This window comes from Canis lupus, chromosome 11, assembly GCF_011100685.1.
Source record: "Canis lupus familiaris isolate Mischka breed German Shepherd chromosome 11, alternate assembly UU_Cfam_GSD_1.0, whole genome shotgun sequence".
NCBI lineage: Eukaryota > Metazoa > Chordata > Mammalia > Carnivora > Canidae > Canis > Canis lupus.
This window is the reverse complement of record NC_049232.1, coordinates 51,523,654-51,539,565: the sequence shown is the minus strand read 5'-3', so window position 1 is coordinate 51,539,565 and position 15,912 is coordinate 51,523,654. Positions and strand designations below refer to the sequence as shown.

Sequence of the window (15,912 nt, the reverse complement as noted above, 5' to 3'; positions counted from 1 at the left end):
TGTGGTGTGCATACCTTGCTGCTGTGGATGTGGAACCAGTTCAGAGACCTCTGAGTGTGTGAATGCAGATGTGTGAGTCCACCAGCATGGACACGTACTGCACAGGCTGCAATGTGCATGCGGGTGGGGACAGCACTTGGGCTGGGCTGGGGGAGAAGCTTTTGCTCTGTGCAGGCCCTCCACATTCACCTCAGCATCTTGCAGTGATCCCCCTCATGACTACAACCTGCCCAGGCCATCGGCAGGCACTGTAGTGTCCGCTTGACAAAGTATGTGAGACAGGGCAAGCTGTGTGCCTGAACTTGTGACGGGGTGCGAACACACTCACACATGTGTGTGAGAGCCGAGCTCTGAGTCTGGATTTGGGGGGCTCGACTTGTGGGTGTGGTGGGGCCCTGGTCCAGAGTCCTATGGTGTTAGACTCCTCACTCTCCTTTGAACGATTCCCGGCAGCTCTCCAGCGCCCCCTCCCCCCAGCCTGGCAGTACGGTGGGGGAAACACCTGTTGGGGGGCTGGGAGTGGCAGAGCCCCCCGGGGCCTCTCCCCCGCGCCGCCGCCCGCCCTGCCCCTCTCGGGTCCCGCCCCCGCGGCCGCCGCCAGCAGAGCCGCGCGTGAGCGCACCGCGGCCAGAGGAGCGCACGGCTGCCGGAGCGCACGGCCGCGGACCCCGCGCAGGGAAGCGAGCCGAGAACGGGGCTGCCCGAGAGGCGGGCGGAGCAGAGGGAGCGCCGTGGAGACGCCGGGGGCACCGGGCCGCGCCAGGCTGGTGAGTGCGGCCGCGGCGTGTGGGGAGCCAGCCCGCCGGTCCCGGGCTCTGCCCCCGCCGCCCTGTTCCCGCGCCTCCTCGGTGCGAGTCCTCTGCGCCTCTGCCCCGTCTCTCCGTCTGTTTTCCTGTCTCTGTCCCTGTTTCTATTTACAGTCTCGCCTTGTTTCTTTCTAATCTCTTCTCTCTTCAGTCTCTGTCTCCTGCTGCGTCGGGCTTTCCTTGTCTCTCTCAACCACTGTCTCACTATTTCTCTCTCCACCTCTGTCTCTGTCCCTCTCTCTGTCTGCCTGTCACTCCAGTCTTGTATTTATCTCTTGCTCCTCTTTCTTACCTTCCCTCTCTACCCAGTATCTCTATCAATCTCATTTCTCCTCACCTGTCTCTCTCTTCTTATCTCTGCCTGATATCTCTGTCTCTCCCCACCTCTGTCTCTCATTGCCTCTCAGTCTCATCTCTCTTTCTGTTTCTCTATCTCTCCTGTCATTGTCTCTCCCTTGGATCTCGCTCGTGCGCTCTCCTCCCCCCTTCCCCTCCCTTTCTCTGTTTCTTCGTCCTTGTCACCCTCTCTGATCTGCTTGGTCTCTATCTATCCTCTGTCAATGTTCATTTCTGTCTCTTTGGGTCTGGGCTCGTGTCTCTCCTGCTCTTTCTACTTCTGTCTCTTCTCTTCTTCTGTCTCTGTCCATCTCTGAGAAAGCTATCTTTCTGCTTTTTTCTTATGGCCCCCGACACTTCCCTGAATCAATGACCACCTCCTCTTGTGCTGGGGGTTATGGGGACAGCAGGGCCCAACACTCATAATTCCCACCCCCACAGGCGGCCCTTTCCTCGGGGCCCCGCCTGGTGCCAGCCCCCCCACAAGCGGGGGGACTGCGCCTGGAAGCTGTAATGGAGGCCCTGCAGAGGCAGCAGGCAGCCCGACTGGCCCAAGGGGTGGGGCCATTGGTCCCTCCGCACCCACTGCCACCACCACTACCTCTCTTGCCCGGCCCCCGGACCCTACAGGCCCCTGAGGGGGCCTTGGGGGAGGTTGGGACAGAAGAAGAGGAGGATGCTGAAGAGGATGAGGAAGGGGAGGAAGCCGGGGCAGAGGAGGAGGCAACCGAGGAGAGCCATACAGGGACCCGGGGCCCCAGCTCACCTTCCAGCCAACCTCCTGGACCTCATCCCCATGAATGGACCTACGAGGAACAGTTCAAGCAGGTAGGACCCCCTCGATGTCAGGCCCTCTCCCCTTTCTCCTCTCTGGGCAAAAGCAATGCCAGGTGATTCTTAACCCCCCCACCCCCCACTGCCCTCTGCAGGAAGGAAAGACAGAAACACAGAGACCTGTCTGGAAAGAGATAGTGGGACTACTGAAAGATAGATAGTGACAGGGAGGGAGAAACAGACATCAGGAGATGAGAGATGTGGAAATAAGTGCGTAGGCACACACGGAAAGGTGCAGGAGACGCCCAGAAACATGGAGGCATGACAGACTTGAGGCTTTTGGTGAGGCTGGAAGGAAAAATGGAAGGAGTGTAAGAGCTTCAAAAATTCTTTTGAGGGAGTAGGGTCTGGGGAATGGGGATTCCAGTGCCAGAACCATCTCACCCTACCTCCTCACACATCAAATCACAACGTCATATTTCAGCAACCAGTGGGAGTTTCCTGGGCTGCCTATTGCCATCTTGGGAAGCAGGCTGGAGGTTGCCACTTCTTTGGCAAACTGATACATACTCCCCTCATCTCTTCCTGGTCCTATCGCCCTCATCTAAATCCTCTCCTGGCCGGAGTTCTATGGGTGGCAGTTTCTAGCCTGTGATGGCCTCTACAGCGCAGAGTGACTAAAAGGCTCCTGTACAGCTGAGAATGACAGGATCTTACTCATAGAGCCTTAATTTGAGGTTCTTCCTCTCTGTGGGACCCATCTGGAGGTTATTCTAAGGTGCTACTTCAGGCTGTCACTATGAAGGTATTATGAAGGGCTATGACTCTAGGTGTGCTATTCTGGTGATGTTACTCGTAGGATGTTGGTCTTAGGTATTTTCCAGAAGTATTCATCTGTGGCTAGTACTCTGTGGCATTAATGTAAAACTGGGAGAGTTATTCAGAGCTCTGTGGCTCTAGTGACTGTTTCTCCTGGGTATAAATCTGGGGGTTATTACTTGGAGAGCATATATGTTATTTGTGGGTATCCATCTAAGACTTTGGGCTCAGTTCTTGTGAGAGTGCAGGTCTAAAGTGGATCTCTGGGATTTGCTACTGATAGGTGGTTTTTTATTCTGAGAGTTCTTACTGGGGAATGGAGTGTTGTTACCTACTGGTGTTGCTCAGGGATTGTTATTCTGGGTAAACGACTGTTACTCTAGGAATTGTTTCTCCTGGGTTGTATTTAGGAGGTGATACTGGAGATAGGGCTCCAAGTGACTGGAAATAGTTGGGATGACCTCAGGGCCTTTCAAGTTCTGGCCCCATAGGTCCTGGCTGTGCAGGGCCATTACCTCTCTGGCAGCCTCTGTGTGGACAGGTTACTTTCCCTAGAAAGAGATAGACCAGAAGGTAGGCTGAGGGGCCCCAGGTTTCAGTACAGGAGCTTCTGAGTATCCATTCTGCCTGAGGGATGGGTTAGAGGCATCTCTGGCCCTCATCCCCAGCCCTGGTACACAGAGATGTGAAAAGTAAACCTTTGTAGGAATGAACTAGAGTGAATGAGTGCCTCAGGGACATCTGTCAGTTTGCTCAGTGTAGTAGTGGTCCCAGCCTGATGTACTCCTTGAGGCTCTGTGCATGCCCTGGAGGGCAGGCTGAGAGCCTCCTAAGCTTCCTTTCATCCCCTATTCCTCAGAGGGATGGTTTGAGCTTCCCAGGGCACCCCTGGCCAGTGGAGGGTCTCTGTGATTATTAGAAAAAAAATGCCCTTACCTGCCCTCACAGGGAAAGAGTCTAATGCCAGGGAGTCCACATTTCAGACCCTACTCACCCCTTCAGCTGATAACCCTTAATTCAGGATGTAACCTGAGTTGGGATCCCAGGGGGAGGAGGGGAGTCAGTGGAGCTGAAAAATGATCTCAGTCCTTCCCCAGCTGTACGAGCTTGATGCAGACCCCAAGAGGAAGGAATTTCTGGATGACCTGTTTAGCTTCATGCAGAAGAGGGGTGAGTGGGATGATGTAAGGGAAGGACCCGCAACTACCAGTTTTGAGGAAGGGAGACCCCAGGGTTTAGTCCCTAGGTTGGGTCCTCTCTGCAGAGGCCTGAGCTTGGCAACACCTATCCTTTGGGCCCTCAATAGCGTCTTTAACCTCTGACCTTGCCCCCCTCCTCCACCCAGGGATTAATTAGTGGCCAGCCCACTGGCAGGTTAATGAGTGTGGGATCAATTGGGAGGGTGGGAGGGGGAACTAGTGGGGGGCTGGCCTGGGGAGGGGGTTCCCAGGATTGGGGGGCTGGGAATACCTTGTTCCTCTCTCAGTGGCCTTTCGTCCAGCCTTGTCTCTCTTCAGCTTCCCTTTGCTTTAGGTAGGGGACACCCAGGTGCTCCACAGCAGGAAGGACTGGGATTAGACTGAAGGAAGGACTTCTCAAGGGGGTAGGCTGGGGACCATATGAGTTGGGGTTGTGGAGGAGGAAGAATTCCTTTCCAGGAATCTCAGAGCTAGAAGAAAATGCAAGGATCCAGGAGGAGATCCGGGTGGGTGGCAGTCCATCACTTAGGCTTCTCCCCAGATTCATGGGTCCAAAGACTGACTCATTATCTCTCTCTACAAAGCTAATTAACTCACTCGGAGCTTGGCCTGATAAGCCACTAATTAACTAGCTGCACTGCACCCCCCTCCCTTAGTGCAGCTGCTGGTCAAAGTCCCGCAGGCTCCCACTGCAGGCCCAGCACCCCTTTTGGGATCCTTTCTAACCAGGGACTCTCCGTGAGGACCCCGTCTTTTTGCTTCTCAGAAGGCCCAGTCATTTTGGTTCCAGGGTCCCCTCCCTCTCCTTCCTCGAGGTCTCCCCTCCCCTGGGGAAGTGGGGTCGGGGGTCTGGGCAGGTCCCAGCATTCCCTCCATCACCCTCAAGCCGGGGGCTCTGCCTCCCTCTGGTCCCTGCCTCCCTCAGCTCCCTCTGCTGGGGGAGGAGGTCCCGCGGGACCGATAATTTCCCCCCATTAATCAGGCCGCAGCTAATTGTTCGGGTCCAAAGGCGGCGGCGGAAGGGGACGGGATCGGTAAGGAATTAACTGGGGCCCATCGCTCAGCGCAGACAGGCCCCTTTGTCAGGACTGGCCAGCGGGGGCGGCGTGAGCTGCGGAGTTGGCGAGGCGGGGGCTGCTGCTTCTCCCATCCGCCATCCCCGGTCTCGGGCAGCCATCCCGCGGGCCGCTGCTTAGGGGAGTCCAGCTCTTCAGCATTGTCGGGAAGTCCTTACTACGGTCTACCCCAGGGGTCTGCAAACTAAAGCCTGCAGCCGGCTGGCCAAATCTAGCCACCTTCGAGATAAGAATGGTCTTTACATTTTTAAATAGTGGAAAGAAATTAAAAGACCACATTTCAGGACATGTGAAATTTGAATTTCAGAGTCTGTAAATAAAGTTTTTATTGTAACACAGCCGGGCCCATTGCTTTAAACATCTTCTATACCTGCTTTCAAGCTAAATGGCAGAGTGGAGTAGCTGGGACAGAGGCGGTTTGTCCCTCAAAGCCAATGCTATTTACCGCCTGGGCCTTTATGGAAGTTTGCCGACTTCTGATCCAGCTTCCTGTCCTTCCTGCTACAATATAGGGCTTGGCGGCTCTATGGGCTCTGCCTGGAATCCCACCTCCCCATCCCACCCTCTTCCCTTTTCTCAGAGGTCCCGCCCTGTACCCTGGCCTCTTCCAGGCAGCCAATTCTTTCAGTCCTTGAGGATGTCCGCAGACAGGGTCTTGGTCTTAGTGTCCTGACTCTCTGCCCACCTCCCACCAGGGACGCCAGTGAACCGCGTGCCCATCATGGCGAAGCAGGTGCTGGACCTGTACGCGCTCTTTCGCCTGGTGACCGCCAAAGGTGGCCTGGTGGAAGTCATCAACCGCAAGGTGTGGAGGGAGGTCACGCGCGGCCTCAGCCTGCCCACCACCATCACGTCGGCAGCCTTCACTCTACGCACCCAGTGAGGCCAGGCTCGCGAGCAAAGGGGGGAAGGCGCGGGAGGGGGCTGCAGGGTTTGGAGGGCCCAGGGGCGGACGTTTCGTTGTGGGCCCCGTGGGCTGGGCCCAGCCTCCCACCCACCCCGCCTCGTCGTCTGCTCCTAGGTACATGAAGTACCTGTACCCCTACGAGTGCGAGACGCGGGCTCTCAGCTCCCCGGGGGAGCTCCAGGCAGCCATCGACAGCAACCGGCGCGAGGGCCGTCGTCAGGCTTATACCGCCGCCCCGCTGTACGGCTTAGCCGGCCCTACCCCTCGGGGACCTCCCGGCCAAATCTCCACTCCTGGAGCCGCAGCGCCCGCGCCCACGCCCAGCCCCCGCCCTGCCCCCGGCTCCGCCTCCGGCCTACCGGCGCACGCCTGCGCGCAGCTCAGCCGGAGCCCCATTAAGAAAGGTGTGAGGGGAGAGGGGTTGAGGTTTGGGCATCTCTGAGACCTACTAGGGGTGCGCCGAGATATAGAGAACATTAAAATGTGGCGACCCAGAAGTCTGGGAGACATGGAGGTCTGCAGGCAGCCGGAGCAGTAAGGACTGACAGGGCACTGCGGTTTGCTGACCGCTCAGGTTTAGGGGTACTGAGGTTTGGAGTCAGTGAAGTCGTGGGAGGTTTGCGGTACGGGTTACTGAGGTGTGGGCCTGAAGCTCAGGAAAAGGTCCTTGTTTTGTTTTGTTTTGTAAAGGTTTTATTTATTTGTTCATGAGAGACACACAGAGAGAGGTAGAGACACAGGCAAAGGGAGAAGCAGGCTCCCCGCAGGGAACCTGATGCGGGACTTCATCCCAGGACCCCAGAATCAGGACCTGAGCCAAAGGCAGACGCTCAACTACTGAGCCTCCCAGGTGCCCCAGGAAAAGGTCCTTTATCCAGAAGAGCTCCATTCCACATCTGTCTGTGCAGGGCTTCTATTTGCATGTAGTTTTTGCCTCCTGTGAGCTGTATTATTTAATAGCTAAGAACAAGGATAAGCCCCACATTATCTTGGACATATATATATATATATATATATATATATATATATATCCCCTTTGAGCTTTCCAGCTTCAGAGCCTCAAAGCTGAGACTCTAGATTGGGGGGTGGGGTGGGGATCAAACTCAGTGCTTGAGCTTGGGTGACCTCCATTTGTCCCAAGCCTGGGAGGAGAACCAAAGACAGAGGCTGAGTTGGTTGGTCTAGGAGAGCTGAATGACATTTTCTTCCAGAGGAAAGTGGAATTCCAGCCCCTCGACTGGCACTGCCTGTGGGCCTGGCTTTGGGGCCTACAAGGGAGAAATTGGCACCAGAGGAGCCCCCAGAGAAGAGGGCTGTGCTGATGGGGCACATGGATCCACCTCGACCTGGAGCTCCCCCCAGTTTCCTGCCCCGTGGCAAGGTTCCTCTGAGGGGTGAGAAAGGGCTGAGAGGGCTTTGGGCCTGTGCACTGAGGGAGGACATAGGTGTTGGAGGTGGGGCATAAAGATTCCACTATAGACAACTGTGTGATTATAGATGTTGGGCTGAAGTGGAACGGGGGCTATCTATAAGGATGGAGGGGGGAGCTTAAAAGTCTGAAGTCTGATTCTCCCAAATGTGACTCCCTGCCCCTCCTGGACAGAAGAGCGGCTGGATGGGCCTCTCAATCTGGCAGGAAGTGGTATCAGCAGTATCAACATGGCCCTAGAGATCAACGGGGTAGTCTACACTGGTATGGGTACTGCAGGCTGTCTATACTGGCATGAGGTCAGGGGTATTTGCTCTGGCATGGGGATTTTAGATTTACTCAGCTAGCATGAGGCTCAGAGATATCCAAAGTTGCATGGATAATGTGGGGTTCAGGGGATTTGCTACAATGGCATGGGTTAAAGGGGTGTCTACAATGGCATGGGGTCTAAGGCATGACCTCTCTGGCATGGGTACCATGGGATGTCTGCCTTGTCATGGGCCTATGTACTAATGTAAATACTTCTTGTTTACCTGTTTGAGGGTATCTATATTGGCATAGGTGTCTCCACTGACCTAAGGGGCTTGTCCTCATTGGTTTGTGGCAGGGATATGTGAGGGGTGTTCTAACAATCAGAGCATTGACTTTTGTTTTCCTCTTTTGTTTCTGTGCCTACCCACCTCCTGCCTGTGCTTTCCCTCCACCATCTCTTCACCCCTTTGTCAGGTGTCCTGTTTGCCCGTCGCCAGTCTGTGCCAGCTTCCCAGGGCCCAACCAACCCTGCACCTCCTCTCCCTACAGGGCCCCCTTCCAGCACCTCACCCTGAGAACTCCCACTTGGAATAAAGAGTCCTGGCCCCAATGCTGAGGGTTGGGGGGAGGAGACATCCCCCACAACTTGATTCTTCCAGGCTGCCCACTCTAGGACCCAGCCTTGGGAGAGGATCCCTTACCCACCATGCCATGTAGACTTGAAGCCAAAGAGTTTTCTTTTGATGTTACATCTACCTCATTGTAACGGGAGAGCACCTCCTCCCTGGCCAACCCCAGCAGCATCTACCAAAGAGTTCTGACCCAGTAACCCTCATCATCTCCTCATGTGCCTCCCTGTGTCAATGTCATCTCTAGGACCCCACCTCTTCAGATCAGACCTGCTTCTCTTCAGAAGCCATGTGAAGGGTTAGGTTGGGTGTTGTGAAGGAGTCGATCCTCAGGTCACATCTGCATAATAAAGCTGCAGTCCCTCCCTCTCTAGTGCCTACTCTTCTTTTTGTTTGGGTCTGGGGTTGGGGAGGAATTACTGGTATACACAGGCTGTGTTGGGCCAGGGGTTTTCAGAAGGGAAGACAGAATAGTAAAGTTCCATGAAGGTAGAGGGGCTGGGTTTCTTGAATCAGACTGCCTGAGTTCAAATCCTGATTCTGCTACTAGAGTGTGGAGTGGCCTTGGACAAGACATTTAATCGCTTGAACCTTAGAAGACGGCTAAAGATTATGAGATTTCAAGGAGTCTCCTACTAATCCATGGGAATGGACCAATCCTTAAATAATAGGTGTATTTATATGGGCAATCTCGGGGGATGGGGTGGGAAACCTCTCTGGTTCCCTGGAATTAGAAGAAAGGTAAGCAGGAGCTGAAAGCAAGGGTGGGGCTTGACTGGTAGCTGTTGTCTAGGTAACCGCCCACACAGCTTTTGACACCTTTCACAGGCCCCGCCGGCCACTTCCGGCATCGGACGGTTGAATCGTGACGTCACTTCCCGTACTGAGGTCCGCCCGCGCACTCGGATTAGCCAGCCTTCTCCATTTGGCCGGATGTCCCGCCCTCTGGCTGTTCCCCGGCTATCGCGGGGCGGCAGTAGCCATGGCGGCTGTGACCGATGTGCAGCGGCTACAGGCCCGTGTGGAGGAACTGGAGCGCTGGGTGTACGGGTCGGGCGGGCCGCGCGGCTCGCGGAAGGTGAGCGATCTAGGATCCGGTGCTCTCTTTCTGGGGCCGAGCAAGAGCGGTCTACTGGCATGGTCCTCAGGATGGATGCAACCGCTCCAGTCTCATCGCCTGCAGCCTGGCCTTTGAAATAACAAAGGTTCGAAACCTTCCGGAGCTTATATGACCCTCGGGGTCCATTTCCATGGAGGGCACTGCGGGTTGTTAGGACCGATTGCGATGGGCCTAGTGTGAACTGTGACTAAGACTCCGCCTCTGTTTTTGCGGGCTAGCTGGGGAGACCTGACACACTGGAGAAGCTAAGAGTTTCAGTAAGAGCTGAAGTCCACAATGGAAGGGCTGTCTTGGAGCCCTGCATAGTTAATTGCTAAATATTGTACAGAAAGAGGTCCATGGGAAGCCAGAGGAGTCAGGGCAAAGGTGGATAAGGGTGGTTCCAGGGATGGGAGGTGAGGTCTGAAAGCCAGGATTAGGAGGGAAAGGGGTTGGATACCTGGTGTTTAGATATGGACCAGCACTCCTTCACACCAATGACTGAATTTCGCCAACTGCGAAGCTTAGTTCTCCCAACCCCTGCCCCCTAATCCCCTTTTTACTATTGGAAGACCTTTTACTGAAGGTGGAGTGTCAGGCATACCCTGGAGTAAGTGCATCAGAGGTAATGATGTCTTCTTGTACATTTGTTGTGGAGTTAGTTGTCACTGGAAGATTGTGCCCCATTTGAGAACTGATTTCTCAAAACATTCGCTCCCTTTGACATCTCTGACACTAAATCCTTGTTTTCTCCTACCTCTATGGCTGTTGCTGCTTAGTCCTATTTGCCTCTCCATATATTTGACCCTTGAGTATTGGCATTCCTCACCCTGCATTCTAAAACCTGGGTGAGATCATTCACTCCCATAGCCCCTCCCTCTGTTTGACCATTTAATATTGGAATTTCTCACCATCAACGCCTAAAGCCTAGGTAGGTTCAGCCAGAGAGATAGAAACCGGTGAATATATAGGATATGCTAATGCCCTATGGACTTTAATATAGTTAATTACCTCCTCAATCAGACTTGAAATTTCCCAAGGACTACATGATTATCTTCCCCTTCACACTGAGGATTCCTAGAAGGTGGGGTTGCATCTCCTTTAATACAAGAGGAAGGGGCCAACCTACTTTGTTGGGACAAGGAGATTTGGAATCTAAGAGAATGAGGGTTCTTTACCTCTTTCAAGCCTTGAGTCAAGAGGTGAATCTTGAGATTAACTTTCAATCCCTTTACAGGTGGCTGATGGCCTAGTCAAGGTACAGGTGGCTTTGGGGAACATTGCCAGCAAGAGGGAGAGGGTGAAGATTCTGTACAAAAAGAGTAAGTGATTCCATAGGGTGCCTGCCTGCTTGCCTTCCCATGCCTATGCTTCCTGGGACTTGGCCATTGCCCTCCAGCCCAGTAGGTCACTGGAATCACCCTATGGGGATAGAATTTGAAGATGTTTCCCTGCTAAAATGGTGAAGTGGGGTGTTGTGCTTAAACTCCAAGCCCATGACAGTGTCCTAAGTTGTGGGATAAGAGCTCTGCATCAGAGGTCCTCTTGGTGAAGTAGAGAGGAGAGGTATGGGATTTTCAAAGGCAGAAAAGAAATTAGGCACTGAGAGCCCCAGGCTTTTCCAGCCATACCTTTTTGATTATGTCAAAGCAAGCAACCTAAAAAATCAGAAAAAGCTCTGGCTTGTCTTGGTGTCACTGAGAGGCAGGGACTTTCCACCTTTTGTGAAGATAGGTCATTGGGTATGCTGAGGGCCCCAAGATGGTGGAGCAATTGTGTTCCCAGCTATAAATGCTGAGGTTAGCCAGGAGGTGGTCAGAGGGGAGAGACGGGGAAGTGGGGCCTGATGGAGGCCTGCTGATGGACACTGGGTGTTACCTCCTCACTCAAGGCTCTCCCCAAGGTTGACCACTAATATCCTTCATAAGATTCCCCCCTCCTCAGCCCCATTCCATTTTTCCATCTTGCTTCTTTTCTAGTTGAAGACCTGATCAAATACCTGGATCCTGAGTATATTGACCGCATTGCCATACCTGATGCCTCTAAGCTGCAGTTTATATTAGCAGGTAATGCTGGACAATGTGTGTACATGCATCTGGGGATTATGGATTGTGGGGGGAGTTGGGCACAGAGATGGCCTCCCTGCCAGTCCTCTCATGGATACAGCTTCTGTCTGGAATTCTGGTCTAGCCCTGGGCTAAGGACTGAGGTCATCCTGTGGTCTTCTGGTAGGCCTTGGGTGTGGTATAATTCTGAGCCAGTTGCAGGCCATGGTGCCAATAGCAGTGGGAACTACTTCAGTGTTCTATCAAAGGTCTGTCTCTATGATTTTCCTTCAGAATCTTCCTAATTTCTGCTCACTAGACAGAGGAGCTTCTAGGAAAGGGCGGGAACAGAGAGCATTGCTTTTGGGAGAGGTGAGAATATTGGCATGAATTTCAACATTTTTTCTTTCATGTGAGAAAGCACTGGGATTTCAAAGTTCTCGGCAGGAACTATTGACTTGGCAATGTCTCCTACTCAGTTTAGTCAGCCACTCCATGAGGTAGGGTTTGCCAAGTACCTGTGTTTGTTCATTCATTCAAAAGATGTTTAATGATTGATCATCTACTGTGATCCAGACCATCCTTGGTGTCAGGTAACGGTGGTGAACCAGAACATTCCTGAACCATTGCCGTGGCTCAGGTACCCAAGTTCAGGATATCTTCTCCTACACTGACTCTGGAGTCCAGCCTCTCCATCCCTCCCTGGCTACTGCCTCAGTGTCTGTCCCCTCATATGTGAATAGTTGCAGTCTCCTAAGTTCTCTTCCTGACCCTAGGCTTTCCCTTCTTGCATGTGATCCAGTATCCTCCTCCCCAAACACATCTCCAACATGCTACTTTGTCTACTTTGGAATCTCAGCATCTCCATCTCTCTCCTTGCTAGGATAAAATCCTAATTCCTTAGCCTACCATTCAGAGCCTTCTAGTCTATAGGTCTACCTTCCCATGCAGTTGTTTCCTGTGTTCTCTTTACACCAGGTCAGTCAGTTGAATTATTTTTCCTATGTGAATTAAAAAGCATTCTTGCCTCCAAATATTTGACATTAACAGTGATCCCTCCTGCAATATGCTTCCCACTCCCTGCAGTCATTGTAATCACCCATGCAAGGTCCAGTCCAGTGCCTGCTCTTTTCATTGGGCTCTGCTAGTACTGTCCCAGCTCTCTAGAAGCTTGTAATTATCGCTGTCTCTCAGGGCCAGTGAGCAGAACCTGCCTGATAGTCTGTCACATGTCTCCTCTTTCATACCTTCTCAGAAGGCTTTGGGTGTGGAGACCTAGGTCTGAAGGATGGCGTCAGAAGGGCTCACTGAGTTTGTTGATAGGAGGCTAGAGTAAGAGGCCTTAGGGTTACAATGTTAAGAAAGGTGGGATTTGGAGAAACTTAGAGGCTTCTTGGCCTCAAGAAGCGTCATACCAGAGGCATCTAGGAGAGGTGGGGGCAGAATGGGGGAATGAGCAGAATAGCTGCTCCATGCTCCATGACTCAGCCATGTCTCCTGGTAGGTTCTTAGCCCCTTGTATAGGAATAGCAGTGCCTACGCTTGCCTCACTGCCACTATCTTGTCTGTTTATGCCTCAGAAGAGCAGTTTATCTTATCCCAGATTGCACTCCTGGAGCAGGTAGAGGCCTTGGTGCCCATGCTGGACAGCGCTCACATCAAAGGTACTTATGTGGGGTTATAGCTCTACTATTCTGCTTGGGGAGGTGGATGGATGGACAAGTCTTCCCTGTGCTTTAAATTACCTGGGTTCAAGCTAAGTCTGCTCCTTTTCTTTACCCTTATCCTGTCACCCACAATGGGAGTAAAATTTCCAGAGCAGAATTCAGTTTTCAGAACCTCAGACAGTTTGGACCTAAGGATACTAGTGTAAGTCCAGCAACCCCCAACTCTGGGTACCCCTTCTACCTTCTTCCTCACTCCTCAGCATCTGTTCTGCAGGGTGCTGTGTAGCCCAGATTTTACTGTAAGAGTTCCCACCAGGCATGTGAATGTCTGTAAATTCTTCCCACTGCACTGTTGAAAGCATTTCCTGGGCCTGAGTTTTGACAAGCAGACAGTGACTTTAATTGAATCCAGATATCCATCTTGTCTGTCTCCGGAGGTATTTTTTTCCCAGTTCCCCCTCCCTACCCCTGATCAGCTATCTGCTGAGGGTCTGACACACTTAAGCTGTGGGCCCAGCATGGTGGCCAGGGCTCTGGGTGTTGGGATCCAGGTGTCCAGCTTAGGAACCTGGCATTCATCCTCAGCCCACCTCAGACTCTGTCTTCCAGGCAGACCTAGTCCCACTGGGCTGAGAGCAAAGCGACAGATCCCATGATAGGCAAAGGTTTCTTTACTTCACCCTGCTTACAGCACTGGGTGGGAAAGGAGGGCCATGGGCAGGGACAACTCTGGGGACCTCAAGGCTTTGTTTTCTCCTAGGGGCCTGTATCTTTGCCCCGTCTGGGTCCTAGAGTAACTGGGGTGGGCAGGGAGCCTCACCACCTTTAGCTGCAGTGGTCGATGAAGCCTGGCGTTTGCTTAGCTTCTCCACTCAATACTTTAATCCTGCTGAAGACCTAATAGACTATTGAGCAGTCCCGGGGGAAGGCACAAGCATCATCAGGCAATGCGTATTGTGTTTTACAGCCGTTCCTGAGCATGCTGCCCGCCTGCAGCGCTTGGCCCAGATCCACATCCAGCAGCAGGTATGGGAGGGAGGGGAGAGGACTGGAGGGGAAAGTAGAAGTGGTGAGGCTCCTAGTCCCCACCCCTGCCACCTGCGAAAGCAGCCTCAGGCTACCCTCATGTCAACTCCAGGGGAAACTTGAAGGTTAATCCTTTATCTTCCATCTCTTGGCTCTCTGAGTAGGACTATTCTGAGACACCAGAAGGTTGATGATGGGAGGTACCCAGGAATTTCTGGGGATGGTGTGTCCTTGGCTATGGGTACAGGAGCTGGGTTTTTTTGTTTGTTTGTTTTGACTATTCTGAGGCCTAAGATTAAAGTTCAAAGAGGATTCAGATACAGGGGACAGGAGAGAGGACATATACAAGCAGGAATGTTTCCTTAAATATATGATCCATTCCCCCTTAGGACTGCTGTTGGGCTCAAAAAAAAAAAAAAGGACTGCTGTTGGGGTCCCTATCCTGGAGCCTGAAAGTGCCCCGTTAGAAATTTGTTCCATTTGGCTCTGGAGTTAAATACTACTTTTTCTAGGCTTTATGGGGAGTGAGGGTCCTTGATAAGGTAGAAAAGTTAATGGGAAGTGGGGTCTTTATCCAGCTTCTTTCTCTGCCATATGTTGGCCCCATAGGACCAGTGTGTGGAGGTCACTGAGGAGTCCAAGGCTCTCCTGGAGGAATACAACAAGACTGTATCCTTTCTGCTCAGCCAGTCCCCTAAGAAATGCTCTCCAAAGCCCTGTCATTTTGTTCTTTCTCCAGCTCTGTCTCATCCCATCCCAGCAAACCTGTCTATTCCCCTCCTCTCCAACCCTTTGGCAGATATAAAATCTCTCCACTCCCTCATTCAGGCTCTTGTTTTCACCTTGACCTGCTACCAGACAATGCTTCTCTCCAAGCAATTTGTGCAGTGGGATGAACTGCTTTGCCAGCTAGAGGCCGCCAAGCAAGTGAAGCCAGCAGAGGAGTAATGGCTGCTTCCCATTCCAGGGTGGGCCAGGACGACAAGGCTCAGGACGCAAAGTGTGAAACTGCCTTTGTAACAGGGCAGAAGCAGCTCTGTATTGGATTCACAACCTACCTATCTGCATTCAGGTGGGGCTCGGAGGTCAGAGGTCTGGCTACTTGAGGTTTGCTGTTTGCACCCCCTCCCCACATTAGTGTCCTATTCCAGTAACAATAAACTATAGAAATCACTGGAGGAGTGGTGCTAACTTCCTGGTCTAGGATGGGAATGATGGTGAGGAAGGGGGTGGTAGAGGGCAGAATTGCCAGCCTTCTTAGTGGTTGAACCAGGAGTTCTACTCATCATGGTTTGGCTTTCTGGGAGATGTAGAGCTCTCAAGACAAATGCTCTCATTTGATTGATATCAGTGGAACATTTGTTTGTGCATCCATTTATCCCACATTTATCACATATCCTCTAAATGTCAGATCCCATGCTAGGTGGGGAGGACATGATCCCTGCCCTACACAGACTAGCTGGGGAGATAGTGAAAGAAAAGTCATCCCACCAATCAGGCACTGGGTCCTCTAGGGTACAGAAGAAAAAGGGATGGGGGAGGCAGCCCTGGAAGGTGATGTGCAGTGTATTTGAGAGCCAGGGGAGAGCATATGCAAAGGTAGAGAGGATCCTTGAGGTTTCTCTCTTGGGAGCTTACTTGGTGCTATTAAGTAGGAAAAGGATCCCAGAAGACTGTTGGTTGCTGGGCTTTGGGCTCAGGGGTGGGGATGGGCAAAGTGTGTGTATGGAGGGGTGTGGTTTGCTGGGCTGGAGAGGGAGGGAGCCAGATGATAAAGAACTGAGGCGGGAGATTGGTGCCTCACTCCACCAAGTGTTTGCTGCCCCCTTGTGGTCCTAGGGAGTGCTG

At 52.7% G+C, this 15,912-nt stretch overlaps 2 protein-coding genes across 4 annotated transcripts; both read left to right on the top strand.

The window, feature by feature from the left end:
* The first annotated feature begins 1,225 nt into the window (after window positions 1-1,225).
* Window positions 1,226-9,040, top strand: ARID3C (AT-rich interaction domain 3C). Of its 2 annotated transcripts, XM_038552668.1 has the most exons (7): window positions 1,226-1,970; window positions 3,833-3,905; window positions 5,706-5,889; window positions 6,032-6,321; window positions 7,129-7,311; window positions 7,521-7,610; window positions 8,073-9,040. In XM_038552668.1, the coding sequence occupies exons 1-7, from the start codon at window positions 1,656-1,658 to the stop codon at window positions 8,171-8,173; spliced, it is 1,236 nt and encodes a 411-aa protein (XP_038408596.1). In that variant the 5' UTR covers window positions 1,226-1,655; the 3' UTR covers window positions 8,174-9,040. The 2 variants fall into 2 exon arrangements, with proteins under 2 accessions (XP_038408596.1, XP_038408597.1); XM_038552669.1 differs by lacking the exon at window positions 7,521-7,610.
* A 107-nt stretch (window positions 9,041-9,147) lies between these two features.
* Window positions 9,148-15,237, top strand: DCTN3 (dynactin subunit 3). Of its 2 annotated transcripts, none has more exons than XM_038552671.1 (7): window positions 9,148-9,305; window positions 10,564-10,648; window positions 11,306-11,392; window positions 12,955-13,035; window positions 14,006-14,064; window positions 14,674-14,733; window positions 14,923-15,237. In XM_038552671.1, the coding sequence occupies exons 1-7, from the start codon at window positions 9,210-9,212 to the stop codon at window positions 15,010-15,012; spliced, it is 558 nt and encodes a 185-aa protein (XP_038408599.1). In that variant the 5' UTR covers window positions 9,148-9,209; the 3' UTR covers window positions 15,013-15,237. The 2 variants fall into 2 exon arrangements, with proteins under 2 accessions (XP_038408599.1, XP_038408598.1); XM_038552670.1 differs by having other exon boundaries at window positions 12,952-13,035.
* Window positions 15,238-15,912: the final 675 nt, after the last annotated feature.